The 22,685-nt window shown below is 31.8% G+C and overlaps 1 protein-coding gene across 1 annotated transcript in view; it reads left to right on the top strand.

The window, feature by feature from the left end:
- The first annotated feature begins 21,025 nt into the window (after positions 1-21,025).
- Positions 21,026-22,685, top strand: part of LOC120092611 (probable receptor-like protein kinase At1g33260) — a 2,041-nt gene continuing 381 nt past the window's right edge. Inside the window, 2 exon segments of the mRNA XM_039050752.1 lie at positions 21,026-21,664; positions 21,992-22,685. The exon segment at positions 21,992-22,685 is cut by the window's right edge and continues 1 nt beyond it. Of these exon segments, the coding sequence (XP_038906680.1) occupies positions 21,334-21,664; positions 21,992-22,685 (1,025 nt within the window). The 5' untranslated portion in view covers positions 21,026-21,333.

Genomic DNA, 22,685 nt, shown 5'->3' with positions numbered 1-22,685 from the left:
CCCTGTAGTTACATCTGTCTCCTTAAGTACCACTAATCCCTCTAATAAACATAAGTCATAGTCCTACTATGACTGAGTCTTCTCTTCCAAAAAAAAGTTGTGGTCATTATGTTTGAGCCCCGAAATCAGCTCTTAAGAGAGCAATCTCTCTACTTATCCCTACTTCGGAAAAGAAGTGAATTCCATATTGTGGATTGAGTTCCCAGCTCCCAGATCAGACAAGTCCCCAAAAAGGTAGGCATGTTGAGTTGACAATCTGGCCACTCTCACCCATACTAATCAAAGGACCGTCTTCAAAGGCAGGAGTTCCCAAAACACTCAGGATTGAGGTCGTGTCACATATGGTCGTTTAGGTGAGATGGAAGTCTCTAGTATCAACGGCGTTATATACAGAGTCTAGTCATCTTGTGGTCCAGGTCTTATACAAACTCTTTGTATAGGACACCCCCGCTCAACGTCTCCACACGAATGGTCAGAATCTACCATCTGTAGTAGTTTACAACACTTGCAAACCTCTAAAAAGCGGGTTGTATCCGTAGTGTCATCAAGATCAGGTATCCCACCTTAATCCTCATACTACAGACCGATTTAGGTTATCACTTAAGGCATGATCGACTTGTATATCACATATACATGCTTAAGTTCACATAAGATAACCAAGGAGCTTTGTTTATTGGATATGAGTAGATGCCAGAATTAAATAACACTTATTTTATTCATTAAACAATGTGTATCTTTACAAAACAATGAGACTCCGGGAGAATTAGGACACCAATCCCAACATGACACTCATCAGAAAATGGAACTTATAAGATATAAACTCGTTACAGACTGAGTCGAGGATTTCGCTCTCTTTAAGACGTTTCGCAGCTTTGTCCAAATGTACAAGCAGTTCTACAAAATTATCATGATGTCCCCAAGATAAAATAACCCATAATAAATAAAATTGTCTCAATCGAAGCTGCACTGTACCCGACCAAAAAACTCACACCCTTCTGGACTCAGATGCTCAGAAAACCAAAATGGAAAGGAAGAAAAGGTTGAGAGAGAAAATGGAATATTGTGAAGATGAATTGAGATGTGTGAAACTGCTAAAAGGCTTGCTCCTTTTATAGGCCTCCAAAGTCAACATCGGACAAGGAACGGAGAGAGAAATGGTCCCAGTAGTAGAACGTGCGCGAGGACCACATGTAAGATGTGAAGCACGTAATCGGCGGAAGACCTTTTCTTTTATTTAATAAAATAATAAATAAATAATAATACAATTTTTTAATAAAAAATAATCATATACACGCTCGCCTCGCCCGATTGATGGCAGTGGCGCACGCATGTGGGATGTCCACCATACCCACATTTGCCTATCTCTTCACTCCCTCTAAAAGATGGGTACCCCTTGGGGCCCAAACCCATAACTCAAAGTAGGAGAATAAGAAGGAGATTTTGAAGGAACTCTGTTTACAGAGAACCTTTGAGCGGAAGCAGATCGTTCAAATTTCATTGTGAATGAACTCATACATTTACACTTATACATAACAGATTATGCACAAAACTTTAATTACAGCATGTTTTTGAAATGAAAACAAAGGATAAGAGATTATACCTTTAAAGAACCGTTCTTCAAGTAAATCCCTCGATCAAATTTGTTTACGAACGCAACGAACAACTCAAACACCCTCGAATAGTGACAAACAACAACCAGACACTACCACTAGGTTACCTTGATATTCTCAGTGTGAGAATCTAGGAGTGGTGGGCTCGGGCTTATTTTGGTTAGAGGGAAGGTTTAGAGTTTAAGGAGGAAAACAATTGAGTAGACAACAACACGGTCGTATAGACGTTGAAGTCTTTCACATAAAAAATACACTCGATCGTTTAGATGTTAAGACTATCATATTGCCTCTCGATTACCATTCGTGTCTCTTGTTCACCTTACTTTAGAATAATTAAAACAATTTTATTTATTCCAATTTGCTATAAAACCATATATCTACCCACTAAGGGTGGTTATGGAGAAAAAATAATTGATTATCATATAATTAATAAAATATAAATAAATATGATAACTAACTTATCATATTATATTTATAACCTATAGTTTTAATATTGCATCACATACAATATATAAACCATAGTTATTTTTCTCTATTTTATGGCATTTAATATAAATATAAATTTAATAATTATGAATCATATTTGTAGAAAATATATTTGAATATTAGTTCCTCCAATCAAACAATAATGTATCAACTACAATATATCAATTATATCATATATAATTGAATTAATTGAATTATATCATATATATCAAATTCCCTCTTATTAATTTGAACATTTCAAATTAATCCCAAAAACTGATTCTTAACTTAAATTCATTGAGCTACCAAGGGCACCTTATGGACCTATAGCTTAAAGCTCCAATGGTACGTGAAATAGTTCTTTTTCTCTATTTTATGGCATTTAATATAAATATATTTGAATCATATTCAAATATTAGTTCCTCCAATCAAACAATAATGTATCAAATACATTATATCGATTATACCATATATAATTGAATTAATTTAATTATATCATATATAATCAAATTCTCTCTTATTAAATTGAACATTTCAAATTAATCCCAAAAACTGATTCTCGACTTAAATTCATTGAGTTATCAAGGGGACCTTATGGACCTGCAGCTTGAAGCTCCAACGGTACGTGAATAACTGACTAAACTCTTTAATCACATTATTCACCATCTGTTAACTGTCGGGTACTCCACTAAAGACCGACAGCTTCACTCTTCACACTACAGATATATTTCTATGTCCATTGGATATAACCAATCAACAGTACGATGGCTTTTCACAAATCGCTTGTAAGTATAATTGGGCCAAATTACCGTTTTGCCCCTGTAGTTACATCTAACTCCTTAAGTACCACAAATCCCTCTAATGAACAATAGATCATAGTCCCACTATGACTAAACCCCTTTCGGGCCAAGAGATGGTGTGGCGCCACATTGTTCAATACCCGGAATCAGCCCTTAAGGGAGCATTTTATCTACTTATCCCTACTTTGGGGAAGGAGTGAATTCCATCTTGTGTAGCTGATTCCCAGCTCCCCAATCAAACGAATCCCCAAAATGGTAGGCTTGTGTCAGAATTTATGTCCTAAAACTCGTGGTTTGTAAAGAATAAAACTTATTCTGAAAATTTAATAAGTTGTTATTGAAAATATGTATTGCTTATTTCGTTTTAGAAATCCAATAAACTAAAAGACTCATGACTATTACATGAGTACTTGAACTTCATGTGGAGACATAAAAGTGGATCAGGTTCGAGTAAATAGTCAAAATGATCTATAGTATACGAAAAAGGTTGGGTGCCTTATTCTGGTAACACTATGGGATGCGGCTCACTTTGTAGTTGTTACAAAGAGTTGTAAAGTGCTACAAATGACATGATCCTAATTCGTATATGTTGTGACATGAGGAGTGGAGGCGTCTTGTGCAATGGGTTTTGTACAATATCGGACCACGAAATCAGTCACTCTTACTATATAACACTATTTACTATTTAAGACTGACCATTTCAAAGCGATAACTTGACCTTAATCTTAAGCTAATTATGAACTCCCGTTTATTTGGAATTATACTTAGATTTGAATAGGTGAGGGTTGACTCAACAGCGTCGACTTAATAAACCTCTATTTTAGGGGTAAGACCGAGTAGATAACTGGGGACATATGGTACAAGATGTTATTCACTTCTACCCGCTTTTAGGGATAGTAGAGAGGTTGTTCCTTTAAGTGCTTACTCCGGGTCTTGAACAAGGGGCCCCACCCTCTCATTGGCTCGAGAGGGACTCGGTTTTTTGATCGAATAAAAAACCATTTGTTCATTAGAGGATCAGTGAGATTTAAGGAACAAAAGGTAATCTCAAGGGTAAAACAGACATTTGACCTAGTCGTTATTACGAACAACCTATGAAGGGTTAACTTACTAATCATGGTTATATCGAGTGGACATAATATATCTACAAAAAGGGCAGTGCAACTATGAGCTTTAGTGGAGTGACCCATTAGTTAATGAATGAGGGTTAATTCAATGTAAAGAGTTTAGCCAATTAATCTCGGATCATTGGAGCCCATGATTTGTAGGTCTGCGAGGTCTCCCTACTAGCTCGTAAATGGATTAGCTTTAGATTAGCGTGATAAGTTAATTTGAAACGTTCAAATTAGAATAAGGGAATTAGTAAATATATGAGATATAATTACGTGTTTAATTTTAGAACTAAACGGAATTGGAGAATTGATTAATATTTAAATATGATTCGAATATTAAATTCATGAAGGTAGAATTTGTGTAAAATTAATTAAAGTATTTAATTAATTATTTATTATTAATTAGAAAATTAATTTGTGAAATAATTTTGTAAAATTAATAATATTTTCAATTTTAGAAAATCAATTTGAAATTTCAAAATTGATAAAACACAAAAAGATTGGAAAATCAGAAGTTGGAAAATTCCATTCACCTTCATGAAGAACTCACTCAAAACTCACTTGTCTTACTTCATTCACCAAGCATGAGCTGCATGAATGCCTGCAAAAATAAAGAAGATGGAAGTGGAATTGATGCATGAATCATTTGAGTTTTTGCTGAAATTTTTGAGCGAAGAAAGGTGTTCTTCAAGTGGGTGCAACAGTAGTTTTTCTCCAAATTCCCTTCATTCAGCTTATTTTGAGTCCCACAACTCAATCTAAAGCTCCAAGAAATTGTAAGGAAGATCCTTAGTGGTTCACAACGAATCTGAGAGAAGATTTGCAAGCTGAGAATCGTGATTCAAGAGGTCTACAAAGTATGACATGAAACCCTCTTATTATTTGTGAGCATGCTTCATTTATAGCCAAAAATAATGAATTTAGAAAATTTTGGCTTATTGATCCTTGCGCTTCCGCTGCATGCTGATATACTCCTAAGCTTGTTGAGTCGGTGATCTGGCCACTCTCACCCATTCAAATCAAAGGACCGCTCTCATAGGCAGGAGTTCACAACTTACTCAGGATTAAGGTCATGTTACCTATATTCATCTTAGTGAAATGAAAGTCTCAATTATGAACGATGTTATATAACGAGACTAAAAATATCCCTGCTCGTATTTCTAATACATGAATGATCAGGATTAGGATCAGATCATTTGTAGCACTTTACAACATTTGTAACACCTACAAAGCGAGTCATACTCGTAATGTCACAAGGATAAGGTACCCGGCCTTATCCATATACTACAGGCTATTTAGGCTATCACTTAAAGCACGGTCCACTTGTATGTCTCTACATACATGTTTAAGTTACAACGATAACCATGGATAAACTAGTTTGTGGTTAATGCAACTAAAATATCAAATATTTCATAGACAATGTGAATAAAATGTCATATATTATAAAACACAGAATGTTTGTTCATACAAATATTTACAAACTACAGGACCCTACGAGATTTAGGGCATCAACCTCAACAAATGCCACTTCCCAAACTAAGCACTGTGGAATTCTCAACAAGCCTTTTTTTCCTTTAAAACTTAAATTTTCACCAACAGAAAATATAATAAACTAAACAAATATATAAATAGTAGTTGTTCGCACGAGATTTCAAGAGAAATTTATTTCATGGAACTTGAACTTTGTATTTGTATTGATTTTGTAGAAAGTGAATACAATCTCTAATATATAGTATTTTGATGCCTTCAAAATAAATTATAATCTTTAAGCTAGTTTATCTTCTTGGATGATCGGCCTTTGGGCTTGTTGATCTTCTTGGACGATCGGCCTTTGGGCTTGTCGATCTTCTTGGACGATTGACCTTTGGGCTTGTTGATCTTCTTAGATGATCAAACTTTGGGCTTGTTGATCTTCTTGGATGATCGGCCTTTAGGTCTGTTGATCTTCTTAGATGATCGAATTTTGGGCTTGATGATCTTCTTGGATGATCGGTCTTTGGGCTTGTTGATCTTCTTGGATGATCGGCCTTTAGAGTTGTAGATCGTCTTGGATGATCGACTTTTAGGCTTGATGATCTTTTTGGATGATCGGCCTTTAGGCTTGTTGATCTTCTTGGACAATCGGCCTTTGGCTTGTTGATCTTCTTGGACAATCGACCTTTGGGCTTGTTGATCTTCTTGGATGATCGACCTTTGGGCTTGTTGATTTTCTTAGATGATCGGCCTTCGGGTTTATTGATCTTCTTGGAGGATTAGTGTTTGCACGAGGCTTCCAGAGAAACTTGTTTAGTGGAGTTGAACTTGAGTTTGTGTTGAGGTTGAGGTTGATTTGATGCAATGTGGTTCGATCTCTACTACTTGATCCTTTGATTCTCTCTCGGTTCGGTGGATGTGCTTGACTTGAAGAAGAAAAGCACCGAACGTTCTTGAAGTAGAAGTCTTGGAAGAATGCTTGTATCTTCAAAGGACTTCAGTCTTCAGAATGCTTGTATCTCCAAAGGACTTCAGTTTTCAAGCGTGGTCAGATTGCTTGCATCTTCAAAGGACTTTGGTCTTCAGAACTTTGATATGTCTTCTGATCTTCAGAGCTTTAGTGTCTTCTGAACTACATAGCTTTGATATGTCTTTTGATCTTTAGAGCTTTAGTATCTTTTGATCTTCAGAGCTTTAGTGTCATTTGATCCTCAAAGCTTTGGAGGAATTATGTTCTTCAGAGCCTTAGAGCTTCAGACTCCATATCTTCAAAGAGATTTTGCCTTCAATTCCTTCAACCTCCTCCCAAATGAAAAGATAATGTCTCTATTTATAGAGGTTTCTCATGGGCCTTACATATGAGCTTGGGCCTAATTACTTTACTGGGCCAAAATTGGGTTTGGGCTAAAGTTGGGCTTGGGCCCATTTGTTATTGGGCCAAATTACTGGACTTCTTAATCTTTAATTTGGCCCAAAATTTCATCATGGTTTTGAATTGGGTTGGACCCAAGCGACTTTAGTTACTCGGCCCAATCCAACTTATAATTTTTCCAATAGGCTCGAGTTTTCATTGATGATGTGGCAACTTGTGATTTGTCGAAATTTCTCATTCAACAATAGTGTTTATAAACTAAATTTTAAAAAAATACAAAATAAAATGGTTCTCAAACATTTTTCACTACAAAAAATTGAAAAATTCACGACATTAACAATAGTAAATTTAGAGAAGAGAGAGAAAAACAGTTATTAAAGGCAAAAACATGTATTTTTGCGAGAAAAAAATTGAGTTTTTTGGATTTTTCAAGATTTATGACAGTTTTTTCATGTCATTAATTAATGACCTAAAAAAAATCATTAAATATGGAAAAATGAAATAGACACTATTTTGGTGAGAAAAGATGGAAAATGTTAGATTTTTCGACTATTATGACTGTTTTTCCACATCACCAATTTATGATTAGAATTAACCGTTGCTAAAGAGTGACAATTCTTTAGTGTCATTAAATTGTATGTGTGTGTGTATATATATATAAGCGTTTGGAGGAAAAAAATGAGAATTTTGAATTTTTAGACTTATGTGACTGTTTTTTCTTGTCATATACATGTGACTTGAATTGATTATCATTAAAGAGCAATGGACGAAAAAACTAGTTATGATATTAGGTTAATTAATTTTAATTTAGAAAAATATTAACAACACTTGATAAATTTTAATTTTAATACTAAATTTGTGCAACTTAATTATATGAGCCAAGGTAGACACTGTACCTCATTTAGGATCGGAGTTGAAATAGAGAAAAAAAAGATTATGAGAACTTTTGCTAAGATAATGCTAACACTTCGTTGTATTTAGTTTTTTTTTAAATAACTTAACTGAAGTTTGGTAACCAGTTTTGTTGTAAATAGTTTTCTTGTATTGATGTTACAAATTTTTATTGTTATATATGAAAGTTCATATTTATGTTTGTGTATAAATTATGTCAAAATTGGAGGATATACAAGTATAATAACAAGTATAAAACAAATAGTTATCCATCATTAAAAGTATTTATTGACATTTTATAAATGTCATGAGATGTAGTTATGACATTAAATAAGTGTCAATGTACATAATTCAATGACTTTAGAAAGTGTCACAATTAAAGTATTATTACGGTAAACATGACATTATTAATATTTTTTTTGTGATAGATGTTTAATGTCAAGATAAAGGTTTAATTGACAAAAAAAGTAATGATCTTTTATTGACCATGATAAATTGTCATTAAAAAAACTAACCATGATAGGTAATAAATGCCAATAAATGCTTATTGTTAACTAAATCGAAAAGTATGAAATAACCAATAATAACTGATTTTTCATGTGTCATCTGTACATTTTCCTTCAAGGTGGATTTAAAAACTAAAAAAAGAATCAAGAAATATGTTAATGACAATTTTTTAGAGTCAGAGAAACCTGTCTATAAAATTTTATAGATTTCAATTTCATCATTTACGCATTGACTTTTTCCAGTCAAGTTCTTACCATCCAAAAACATCAAAGATAATTGATAAAATGATGACATAGCTTCAAAATGCACTAATACTTCTGAAATTGAACACGATCTATGTTTTAATTTGAAAAAGTAGTAATATATTGTCTGTCACACCCCTCCTGAGTCTTGTCACCAAGACTCAAAAGAGGATGTGAAGACAGCTAACACCACCCTTTTGTGATATCAGCTGCCCAACTTCACCAACTTAATAGCTAGGTTATCATACAAACATTATAACTAATTAATAATTTATGAATGATTATATAGTTTCATACTATTTTACAGTTTTAACCTAACTATCCTAATGACTTTAAGTTAACATGATTCCAGCCCCGCCCTGTGATATAGTACCAGTTCAGATCTTGGGTGGCTTTTCCCAGAACAATTTGCTTATGCTATTTAGGGGAAAAAAGAAAACAAAACATGGAAAACGTGAACTAAAAAGCCCAGTGAGTGGTACCTTATAAGGAAAATAAGTTTGATTTTCAGAAACTCATTTGGGGAAAAACAACTACAAAATCAAACAAGTAACACATAATACAATGTACCTTCCCCAACCTGTCAGTTGGATATCCCTGGCGTGATCATGTATTTTTTTCTGGGTATTCCTGTGAATAACCCACAATGAATATTGTGGAAACAATCTCAGCACCCTATAACCTGTCGAATATGCACATGTCGATAATTCCTGCTACACATACTTAGGTACGCTGACAATCCAGCCAAATACACTGATAATTTTAGCCAAGCATCCACAAAGCATACTAACAATATTCTGGGTACAAATCCAGTTTCCAATGTAATTACATAAGCATTATGACAACACAAGTACAATCCAGGTCCAGAAAAAACACATTTCCCGATCATGCCATTATTTCAATTATAACCTATATATATAATCATATATATATAGAAATCAGCATATGGAAATAGTAAAGTAACCACTCACAATTCCTTCTGATCAGTTCCTTAGGAAATTCGTTAATTAGCTTCTTGCCTTGTTTTTTTGAATTTTTCCTCTTTCCAAAGAAATTCTAAATTAGTCCATAATTCCTCCAATAAATCCAAATTATTCTCAAACAACCTTAAAATTTAGATTGACCAGCTTACCCCTTTTAAAATAACTGAAAATAGACATAACTTCTCCAAAAACAGCCATTTGGAGGTTATTTTGGCAAGTTGATGGGCGCTGGGCTGTAGGGTGGGCGTGTCTTGCAGGGGGGCTGGGATGGATGCAGATGGGCAACAGATCTCGCATGGGGTACTGTTGGGCGATAAGATGCACGCAACGTATGCAGGGATGCATTTGGAAAAGGCGCGTGTGTGAGTGCTTGTGCTAGTAAGGACGTGCGGCACGGCTGGGCAATAGGGTTGTTGGGCGCGCACAAGAGTTGGGCGACAGGCCTATGCAATCAGTTAGACCACTAGACTTCTAACGCAAGCTCCTCTTTCTTCAGAACTTTAATTAAGACGGTAGCCCGGGACCTCTCACTACACTCCCTTCTGAGAACTTTATCACTAATTCTACTCAAATGGCACGAGTGGATTGTGAGAGTTGATCGTCCCAACCTGCCCTATTTATAGGCGTCCAAAGTTTTTCCCAGCTTGACACCTCCAGCTTGGTTGCGTGTCAATATGCCCTCACCTCGTGCTTCCAACGCCAACCCCTTGCCACATTGGTCTTGAAGTGTCTTCTTTTCCCTTAGCCAACGCATATGCTTCATTTTACATGTCCTCTCATGCTCCTACCTCAATTTGCATAAAATCCAAGACATCCCTTAGTTAGCCAAATGTCCGAATAAGTTAACAGCTAAGCCTTGCCCTCCAAGTTTTCCTCATCAATGCATACAACACCCCTCATGGCCGCATGGCTTGGCCATCGCATCACCCTCTTTGCGCTAATCTACTTCAATGCCATCGCAAGCCCTTACTTGGCCGCACACCTCTTGGCGCATATATCCCCTTGGACAAAGATCAACGCATAGCTCCATCGCATGGCTCTTCCTTTGGCGCATGCACTCATCTATACCAAGGCCATCGCATAATCATGCACTTAACTCTTCCACCTAGGCCATGGCATACCACACATCCAATGTCAACTTTCATGTCTAGACCACTCTTAGTATATGTACTCATCGCTTTGCCTCACATCCGTGCAACCATGCGTTCACCCCTCGTACAACACCCCAACACTCGGAGCCTTGTGCCCATGCTTGCACGACTCCACGCATGCATCTGATCGCTCACTCCCTGTGCACATCACCTTGCACCAACTGGCCTGCTCGTGCGCGTCCGCCAACACTTCGCCTTGTCGCATGCCCTTAGACCAACGCCTGCCTTGCTCATTGCTTTGCCTTAGGCTATCGCCAACGCCCGACCACATTCCACCGCATGAGTAGCCCACTCACGCCAACGCTTGGGCCAGCGCCCTCATGCCATCAGACGGCTACTTGGCGCTCACATTTTGCTTTGCCAAGCATCACATTCCAACGCATGATGTCTAGCTTAGTCGTGCCTCTTATCAACGCATGGGGCCTTAATGCATTCAACATAGGCCTTGCCAAGCACCACATTTTAACTTCAATTGACCTTGGTATCATATTAAACAAAAAAAAAAAAAAAAAGCTCCTATCGAAGAGAGATAACCAAAAGCTCATACCATTGGCCTTCCTCTGGATGTTGCACATACCATAGCTACATGTACCAAAAGAAAAATTTACATCCAAGAATACAAAAGAATGCATAACTAACCATTAGTCTTTAATCAAATGGGAGAAAGAGAGACATCATAAACTGAGTGGTAACAAGAAACAGACAACTCCATGTAAATTTCAGAAGTAAAGAATCAAGACAACAAACTTTGGAAACAAAAAGATTTTATTGAACCTTTCTAACTTTAAAATCCTCCACAGAGCAACAACCATCACAAGTTGAAAAACAAATATATAGGACCAGTTACCTTGTCGATCATTACATCTATAGCTATAAGTTTTTGGTTCAACACCCCTTATCATTCCAAGCTTGGTTTCATTGCCTGAAAAAGAACAAACATGCAAAGTGAACTGCAAGGGAATTGAATAGAGCTGTATGTTAAAAAGCTTGGCTCATACATTTAAGCCATCACGCAAAAAGTCTATTCATTATATCTTAAATTTACCCAACTAAGGTAGAAGCATTAGCAAATAATTTCAATTTTCCAACAACGATTTTTTTAATCCAAAAAAGGCTAAACTAGCTTGAAAGCAAGTCTTATCATGGTGTAAATTTTAGATCTGGTTTTTCAAACTTGTAAAATTTATATCTAGAGAGGGTATCAATAGTCCATTTCATTAATAGAACAAAAATGTTTCAAACTTTAGGAACCATATAAGCTTTTGTATTGAAATATTACCTCAGTGTAAGATATGTAATTGTATAAAGGCTCATCTACAAAAACAAAACAACCCCACAAAAGGAATAGGAAGAAACTTTAAGAAACAAAAGATTTTTCTCAAGAAAATGACAGAAAATCAGAGATTTGAGAGAGACGAGATGGAAACTTATCAACCAAGCAAGGAAAGACTAGGTTGCACAAGGATTGATTGCCAATGTCTGATGCCATTGTCACAACTCGTAGTAGGTTCACCGCAGGTGGTTTGTGTTCACTGGAGAACGAGATGGAAATTGTTGAGCTAGGGTTTGGGGTTTTTTTTTCCCCCTAATAGAAAGAAGGAGGGACGAGGAGGGTGGAAATAGATTAAGGGAGGAAAGGGGGAGGGAAATCATGAAAATGGGGAAGAAAGGAGAGGGAAGTCGTGAAAATGCAGAAAGGAAGAGGGAATTCGGGAAAATAGGAAAAATAGTGAGAGGGAATTCGTGAAAATGCCCTACTTTATAAAAATAAAATTTACTTTCAGTGACTTCTTAACACATTGCTAAAAGTTATTAAACTTTTAGTATGCGTCAAACAACGTTAATAATAGTATTTTGTAACATATATTTTAAGGTGTTGTTAAAAATTAGCTTTTAGCAATAAAAATTGAATGTGTTGTTAAAAAAAATTGTCACTGAAAAGGATTTTTATTGTAGTGAATTTTCCTGATTGGATGATTTCAACTCTACGAAACTTTCTCTATCTATCAGATGTTGGTATGGTAGCGTATAATGATGGATCATATTTTATGTTAAAAAAAAAGAAGGGTAAAAGAAGGTTAGTAACTAAAATACATGTTTTAGCCTTAAATTATTTATTTATATATTAGTATTATTTTGCAAAGGTTTTAGGCCTAAATATTATAATGGAAGAAAGAGGAAAAATGAGAATCCATATTTCGTCAAACTAAAAAAAAAATGTAAAATAAATTATTGGTGCCATCATTATCTCAAACATTGGTTCATTTAGTCAGAAACTGTCGCCTTCATTCAACTAATCAACAAGTACAAAAACAAAAACACAATTATTTAAACAAATCGAAATTTTAAATTAACACAAGCAAACCGACAGACAATAATACGTGAGTTCCTAAATATTTGCAGCAATCTAAAAAAAAAAAAGAAAAGAAATTCAAAATGTAGTAGTTTCATCTTACCCAATATTCAATGTTAATTATAAGTTTTAAGGGTTATTTTTAACTATAGAAAAATAAATTAAAATATTTATAAAATATAATAAAATTTTAGAATTATCAATGATAGATGTTGATAGACACGGATAGATTCAGTCTCTCAATTTTTCTCTAAACTTTTTATAAATTATTATTTGTTCAATATTCATTTAGAAAGAAAAACCTAAACTCTTATTTAACTAGGTGAAACGATAAATGAACAAAAAAAAATGTAAATATAAAGAGTAGTCTGTTTGATGAAAATTCAAGATTCATATAGGATCACCATTTGAATTGTTCTATTTGTTAATAAAAATATATGATATTTAAATGGAGTCTTTTTTAATATAAAAGATATTTTTTATATTAAAAAAAGGCTCCATTTAAATATCATATATTTTACTATAAATTGTAAATATTTTTAATATTTTTTTATTTATAAGAATTTTCCTATTTAGATTTACTAAGATGTCTAGACATTTTAGTATGTGTTGATGCCAATATTCGGATAGGAAAAAACACATCTGACTTTCATGGGACAACAACGATGACTTTATATTTCAAGTGATCTGTAAAATAAGAAGAATTTGCAACTAAATCAGTAATAGGCTTCATGAGCAAAAGTATCAAGAATGAGAATGAACTTGCTTCTTTTAAAGTGATGATGATTTATTCATGTGAAATACATTAATTGTTGTGTTTTTATTTTATTTACAATTTTAATTGAAAATAGAAATCAAATTGAAAATTTTAAATCGTTTCCCAATTAAAAGGAAAAGAAACTACAATTTATTCTTTTTTTTCTTTAATACAAGAAGAAGAGTTGGAGAATTTGAACTCCCACTTAAAAAAACTACCAATAAAAAGGAAAAGTAAAATAAAACATGGAATCAATTACAAAGTTTCACCTATTAGCACATTTTAATTTAAAAATGAAAAATAAAACGAGAGAAATTGCAGTGGACGCCAAATTAAAAAAATGTTATTTAAAATGTGTCACACACTTTTTTATTTTGCAAATATGATACTTTTTAGTGTATGATGTGTATTAAGTGTATCAAATATATATCTATGTCAAGTGTACTCGTACTTTTTTACATTTTATGAGATGGATTTATTGGTTTTTTTTTTTATCATTTTTGTAAATATAATAAGTATGGGGGTATGAACCTAATTTTTAAAATTTGTTTGATCAGATATGTAAGAAGCGCATAAAACAAAGGTAAACGGAGACGTCAACATCGAGGTTCCATGTCAGCGTTTTAGGTGTCGAATAGAAAGCGACGACAATAAATGATATTTAAGGCATGATTTTAATCGCTAATTAATTAATCAATTCAATTAATTAAACAACTGATTACGAAATCCTTTAGCAGGCCCCAGGCGCCATCCATTTAAATGCCGCGTGTTTGTTAAGACACATTTCTTTTCTTTCTTTTTTCTTTTTTAAATGCTTCTCTTAATTTGACCTCTCACTTCTATTTCTTTGTTTTTCTTTTTCTTCTTTTCGTTTTTGTCTTTTTTATATACCAAATTATTAATTTAACTTTAAAATATTTTTTTCCTCTTTATACTTTAGATTTCTTTTCATTTCATTCCATACACTTCCAAATGTCTAATATGTATGTTCTAATATCAATTTATATCTTGTATCAATCAAAACGTTAAATTTTTGTAAATACATCAATTTACATCATCATTCAAACTCTATCAAACAAATATAAGGTGAAACTTATAAGTCGTATCAATTGAAGTTCTAAATTTTCATAAATGAATCAATTTAGATTATTCATTATGATTATCTTTGAAAATCATTAATATATCAATTTTGAGACATGTATAAACTTTTTTAAATGTCGATTTTAGAAAATTGATGATTAGAGCTAAGGCATGGACAATTTCTAAAGAAAATTATAATTGAGAGTTTAAATTAAAAGAGTGAATTTAAGATTGATTGAATATATATAAATTAAATTTAAACCATTAAAGATATTGAAACTAAAATATGATGAATTAAAAGTGTCATATTTTAAACCTAAATTTATTTAATACTCTCACATTTTAAACACACAAGTGTACACCTTTGAAAAAATCAAAGTTCACTAGATGGTTTCTATTTTTTTATATATATAATTATTATTATTTCCAAAATTCTCCATGTTTTCCCCCCTATATTAATATGTTCCTAAGCAACCACTAGTAGTCTAGTCGTAAGGGACGTCTTAACAGCTTTCTTCCTCGTGAATATTTCACTATTTTTAATTCTTCAATAAACGGGATAATAATAGACCTCCGATTTGATAATCGTTTCACTTTCAATTTTTAGTTTTTGAAAAATTAAGTTTACCTACAAACCTTATTTCCATATAATTTCTTTGTTGAAAACTAATAAGTATTTGAAATTTATTTTTGTTTTTGGAATTTCACCCATAATTCAAATGATTGATTAGAAAAGATGAAAATGATGATGATTGAAGAAGTTGTAAGTAAATAAGTACAATTTTCAAAAACTAAATTTAAGGTCTTGTTTGGCATCGAATTTGTTTTTTATTTTTATTTTTTGAAATTAAGCTTGTAAATACTACTTATACCTCCAAGTTTCTCTCTTTGTTATCTACTTTTCATCAATGATTTAAAAAACAAAACTAAATTTTGAGAACTAAAAAACGTAGCTTTCAAAAAGTTTTTTTTGGTTTTTTTTTTTAAAAAAAAAAATTGGCTAAGAATTCAACTGTTGTACTTAAAAAAGATGTAAATCATTGTAAAAAATGTGGACGAAATAGACTTAATTTTTTTTAAAAAAAAAAAAAAAAAAACAAAAAACCAAATTGCTACTAAATGGGACCTAAGACTCCATTTGATAATGATCATTTGGTTTTTGAAAAATTAAGTATATTTTCTCTCAATTGCTTACAATATTTTACATCTTTCTTAAGTGAAAGAACAAAATTCTTAGCTAAATTCAGAAAATAAAACAAGTTTTTTAAAACTACCCTTTTGCAATTTTTAAAATTTGGCTTGATTTTTGAAAATATAGGTAAAAAGTAGTTAACAAAACAAGAAATTTAGAGATGAAAATGGTGTTTAGAGGCTCAAGTTTAAAAAAAACTAAAAATTAAACAATTAAACAATTACTAAACATGGCTTAAAAACTCAAATGGTCATTAAATGAGAGCTTAATTTTTAGTTTTTTATTTTTTAAACTTGAGTATGTTTCTTCACAATTATTTACTTTGATGTAAATAAGTATTTGAATTTTTAATTGAATTTTAAATTTTAAATTAAAAAATTAAGGTCTCACTTGTTAATCATTATTTATTTTTTGATTTTCTGTTTTTAAAAATTAAGTCTATATACAATCATTCCATCTCTAAAGTTTCTTTGTTTGGGTATCTACTTTCTACCCATGTTTTCAAAAACCATGTCAAGTTTCAAAAAAAATTTATGTTTTGTTTTTGGAATTTAGCTAAAAATGCAAGTCTTTTACTTAGGAAATATGAAATCTATTATAAGAAATTAAGAGGAAATAAACACAATTTTCAAAAACTAAAATATCGAAAATTAAATAGTTATCAAATGAAACGTAATTTTTTATTTTTTTTCTTTCCATTTTTAAAATTTAATTTGAACTCTAAAAACATTTAAGAAAGGTAGACTAAATAAAAGTAAAAGAAATATTTTTATAATCTTAATTTTAAAAGATTAAATGGTTAAACAGGACTTGATTTACAAATTTCTGGTTTAATATATGTTAATTTATCTATACATATTTAATAAATCTCAAAACTTATGATATGTGTTTAATATGTACCATTTTTGTTTTGCAAATTTTGTAAAATTTTTACTAAATTTGTGACTTCGAAAAGTAATTTTTTTTAGTCCAATAAAAATGGGAGATTAAATCTCGAAACTTTAAAAAAAAGATAATGATAATTACCGTTGAGCTAAGCTTATATTGATTTTACAAAACTTTTAAAGCGAAAAAATATTTGTATCTTTCATGGTGTGATTTCAAAAAATATTTTTATTGAAACACAACTTAAATGCAACCAATTTCTTTTTTTATATAATAATTGTGGGGATAGAAGTTGAACCTCCAACGTCTTGGATTGAAACACATGTTTAATACTATTAAGGTAAGTTCACTGTGATAAATGAGATCAATTGATAATTACTATTGGTCATTTGTAGATAATAATTATCAGATCAATTAAGTAAAATTAAACCTTTTAACTACATTAATTAACTAATTAAAATAGACTAATAAACTCAACATTTTTCTTCCCACCAAATCCTTCTAGAGTTATAGTTCATGGTGATGTTTGAAAATTTGACTATTCAATAAAATCATTTTTTTCCTTGTTATTATTCCCATCAAAATATTCCTTTTTAAGTAATCATGATGCATTAATGGAAAAATAATGCCAGTTGAAATCTGAACAAAAGTTTCTATTTCCAATGAAACCATAGAGAGAGGAAATTAAATTACAGGGTGAAGTCATCCTTTTCTGTTGACATATCATTATCTTTTGTAAGATATAAAATTTTGTACATTTTTTTTTATTGAGTAGAACAAAATTATAACATAACACCTTAAAAATCTATATTTAAGCAATCAATTTGCAACTTAATACAATTGTCAAATGCCATATTGTCTACTAAGAACAGTATTTTTCAAGTGCAAATATTAATGAAATTCAATAACTTTATTTTCTTTTAAATTAATAGGTTCAAATTTAATTCACTCCTCACTTCATTTTTTAGATTTATTTCATTTTAGCTCTGGAACTTAAATAACTACTTTAATCATTTTATTTTAAAGAAAAGTAACCATTTTGATATTGGCTATTTTAGAACTACTTAAAATTTGAAGTCCCATAATACTCACGATAAAGAGATTTTTTTATCCCTTTAAAATACAACAAATATCTTGAAAAATTTGAAACTCCAACCTGACGATGAGATACAATCTTAATACATATATTTAACACCATTTTTTTTAATGTTTAGTAACTAACAACAAGAATCAAAATTATTATTTTTGAAAACTTGGTGAACAAGACAATAATTTGCAAATTTAGAAGTTAAGATAGAATAAAACGGCTTTGTTTGGTATTTATTTGGTTTTTTGTTTTTGTTTTTAAAAATTAAACTTATTTCATCCACATTTTATTACAATAATTTGTATCTTAAATACAATGGTTGAATTCTTAGCCAAATTCCGAAATAAAAATAACTTTTTGAAAGCCACTTTTTTTAATTCTCAAAATTTGGATTTATTTTTTAAACCGTTGGTAAAAAATAGATAACAAAAGAAAAAATTTGAAAGTGAAAGTAGTATCAATAAATTTATTTTAAAAAAATAAAAAAAAACACAATGATTATAAAGCGGAGCCTTAAAAACTAAGAAAGTTTATGAACTAAAGTAAATCATCAATTTGAGCCTTAAAAACACGAAATTTAACTAGGTTCTTCCTTCAAAATCAACAGGCAAGATAGGAATTTGTTATGCCTTTTCAAAAAAATTTAATTGTGATTTATTAGTCAAATGTCATTTTACTTAGTAAAATAATCTATTTGACTATAGATTATAATATAGACGACCTTATCCTAGCCTTACCCACTCTATAAAGGAAAATCAAAATCGTAATCAATAAAAAAGATGATAATTTCTAGGGGTTTTAAATCAATTACATTTAAAGTGGATTTTTACAAAAGTTAACATCAAATCAACTTTTTTTTTTCATTTAAAGAGAAAAATTAAGAAAAAGTAGTTCAATACACTAAACATCAAAACCGATAATCAAATAAAAACAAAAAAGAATAGACAAATTTAATAAAATCAATCAAAAGATATTAACAAATTGATTAAATTGGCTCAACTAACTAAATCAACATCCTAAAATTGATAATAGAAATGATAAAAATTGACTAAAACCAAACAATTGGCTAATTGACCGCCTCTCTTTCATTTATTTAATGTTGATCGTATATATACACAATAATTACAATTTAGTCCTAATTTTTGTGTTAATTTCATTTAAAAAATGTATTTCTTATCGATTTGTTGGTTATAGTATAAAACCATTTATTAGGGTCAATTTTCTTTATTAGAGATAAGACTACTTGACATAATATGAATATGATTTATATTTTTATGTATGAAATTGTGTTTAGATTAAAGAGCAAAATATATTTTACGTGATGATCATCATTTTCGATAATTTTTTACGGTGTAACTCAAATGAACTTTTTGAAAACAAAAATAATCCCTCGAGAGAAAATTGAAGCAATTGAAAATATTCAAATCAAAATTGAAACAAAAAAATTCCAAAATATTACATACAAAATTACATATTTATTATTTATAGTATTAGCCCTTAAGGGGGAAGTAAACTATTTTTTCCCAAATAATTTGTTTGAAAAAAGAGAAAAATAAAATGATTGAATACGAGCGAGGGAATGAGGTATATATAATGTTGGGTTTTGCGAGTCTAAAAGCAAGACAATACAATATGAGACCTATTCAATTAACTTAAAAGTTTTTTTCTAGTACAATCAACCTAAAATTTTAAACTAATGAATTATAGTAAATTTAATATCACATTACTACTCTAACATTCATGACCTAAACGAAAAACGAAATGAAAAAAAAAAATATGCTTCTTAGATTTAGAGAATCTTGATAAACTAGGATGTCCATTCAATAAATCCCTTTCAATGGTTATGTGTATATATATAGCTTTATGTATTATCAGGTCATTAATAAAAATAAATACATAAATAAAGTGAGAGGAGTAAAACCAATATAAGGGAGAGCAAGTACATTTATCCATTGATGATTTCAGTATAATCTTTCATCAATATCATTGAACCAACCTTTGCAAAGTACTAACTACAATCTAGATTATAGGACAAACCAATATACACATCTCATGTCAAGTATTTTCTCTTTCCAATTTTAGATTGAATTATAAATTTAGTCTGATTTCGTTTCTAATTAATCTATAAAGTTTTAAGAGTTTCTAACATGTCTCTAAATTTAATTTTGTATCTAATAGCTCTCTAAACTTAAGAAAAACGTCTAATATGTCCTTAGAACTTTTAGTTTTATTTCTTGAGTCTAATTCATAATCCTTGACCTGCTTGCCAATTTTTTTTAAAAGCAATCCATAAACATACTCACACAAAATTGAAAGCTTAAAATCTCGTAAGACATATAACTCCATTTTAATACCGAATGTATCATTTGATTTTTTAAGATTTAGAATAAGTTAATGACCCATTAGTTGAAACAAATATAATTCAATTGATATATGAATGTGTTAGTGACCTAGTATATTTCAACTTTTAAAATATTTATTTTGTTTTTTGTATTCTTAAAAAAATGATTATTTTGGTCTCTTCATATCATTTTTAAGATATTAGTCACTTTTTTAAAGTTTAAAGACCAAAATAAACTAAAATTAAAGGTAGAAGAATAAAAATACAATTTTTTTAAATATAGAAACTAAAATAATTAAAATTCGATCTAAAAGAACCAAAATGAAGAAAAAAAAAAAATAGAGTCGAAAGTAACCTTTAAACCAAATAAAATCTGAAAAACACAAACCTAAAATATGAAGATAATATTTATAATTTAAATATTTACTTCCATTACTCATTATCCTCATTTATTGTACCACCGCGCTGAGTAGAGGAGAAATTAAGTTCCATATTAAGAACATCCAAAATTCCCACCTAAGGTACATGAATCTATTCATCATCCTTTTTCTTTTTCCTCTCTACAATATTTTTATTTTTCTTTTTATTAAAACAAAAAACAAATCTAAATAGTGTCAGATAATGCCTCCCCACCCTCTGATGTTCCAAAAAATACCCAAATCCAAAGGCTCAAAACAAACAAACAAAACCCATAAATAAATAATATAAATAAATATAAAATCCTCCGCACGAGTGAGTGGTCTGTAGGTACTGCATTTGGCTGTTTCCTTTCCTTAGTCAAAAATTTCCCTTTTTTCTTCTTCTTCGTAGCTTCCCAGCCAAGCCCATTCCTCAAATCCAAACCCTCTTCTTTCACCAACCATATCAAATTTTTCAATCATAACCCATTTCAAATAAAAAAAAAAAAAAAATCACATTTTTCTTTTGGCTACCCACCGACCCCAAGCCTTAAAAATCCCCTCTTCACTTCACAATCTTTGTTCAATTCCATTTTTTCTCTCCTGGGTTTTGTTTAAAATTTGATTTTTCGAAATGGGTTTGCTCCGTTTCTTTAGAGTTAAGAGAAAATCCAAAGTTGCTGATAAAAAAACCATTCTTTATGCTCAAATTCAAGAGGCTTTTTTCGCTACCAGGTTTCGGTGGACTGAGATCGAGGCTTTCACTAAGAATTTCTCCACTCTTGTCGGCTCCGGCGGCTTCAGCAACGTTTATCTTGCTCGGACGGCGCCGGGGATGGCGGCCGCCGTTAAGATTTTGGGCGCTAGCGAGCGGCTTAACCGGATGTTTCGCCAGGAATTGGACATTCTTCTCCAGCTCCGTCATCGGAATATTGTCAATTTCATTGGCTATTGTGATGAACGAGGTGAGAGACAGAGTGACTCTGTTTTTTTTTTTTTTTTCCTTTATTCGTTTAATTAAGAATGCATATCAAAGAGTTGTTTTTACTTATTTTGTTTTTAATAATAATTAAGTTTACATTAGTGCAAAAGAAAAAAAAAAGTAGTTTCAAATTCAGAGAGGAAACAGAGGAAAAGAATAAAGCAAAAAAGACAGTAAAGGATAATGCTTTCTTTAAGAATAAAAGCAATTCAATAATTTCAATTTCGTCTTTCATCTTCAATCAACTAATTATTTAACTTAATAATCCGATAATTAAAGTATAATTTATTAATTTATTTAAAAATTGCAGATGAAGGAGCATTGGTATTCGAATATGTCCCAAATGGTAACTTACAAGAGAAGCTCCACCGTCGGCCGGCGGGGAAGACGGCGGCAGCGGCGGTTCTTCCATGGAAAAGCCGGCTAGTCATAGCCTTTCAGTTAGCTCAAGCAATTGAATACCTCCACGAGAAATGCAGTTTACAAATCGTTCACGGCGATATAAAATCATCGAACATTTTACTGGACGAACGTTTCAATTGCAAATTATGCGATTTCGGGTCAGCAAAAATGGGATTTTCGTCGGCGGTTGGGAATCCGTCGTCGTCGCCGTCACCGTCGAGCCCATTCAGAGCGAAGCAATTGATGCTGGGATCTCCAGGATATACAGATCCCCAATATTTAAGAACCGGAATCGCTTCAAAGAAAAACGACATTTATAGTTTCGGCGTTGTTCTTTTAGAGCTAATCACCGGAAAAGAGGCTTTCTGTTCAGAGAAAGGTCAGATTCTGACATCAATATTACCTCAGGCGGTTCGCGACGGCGGAGGAATTAAACCGTCGGAAGTGGCGGAATTAGTCGATCCGCAACTCCGGGGAGATTACGACGGTGATGAAGCCGGTGCGTTGATTTCAATTGCGGCGGCGTGCGTGAGGCAGCCGCCGGCGCCGAGGCCGAGGGTCGGAGGCGTGCTGGAGATGATGACGGAGAGGATCGGGAATTT

This window comes from Benincasa hispida, chromosome 12 (assembly GCF_009727055.1).
Source record: "Benincasa hispida cultivar B227 chromosome 12, ASM972705v1, whole genome shotgun sequence".
Classification (NCBI taxonomy): Eukaryota; Viridiplantae; Streptophyta; class Magnoliopsida; order Cucurbitales; family Cucurbitaceae; genus Benincasa; species Benincasa hispida.
This window is presented reverse-complemented; position numbering and strand designations above follow the sequence as displayed.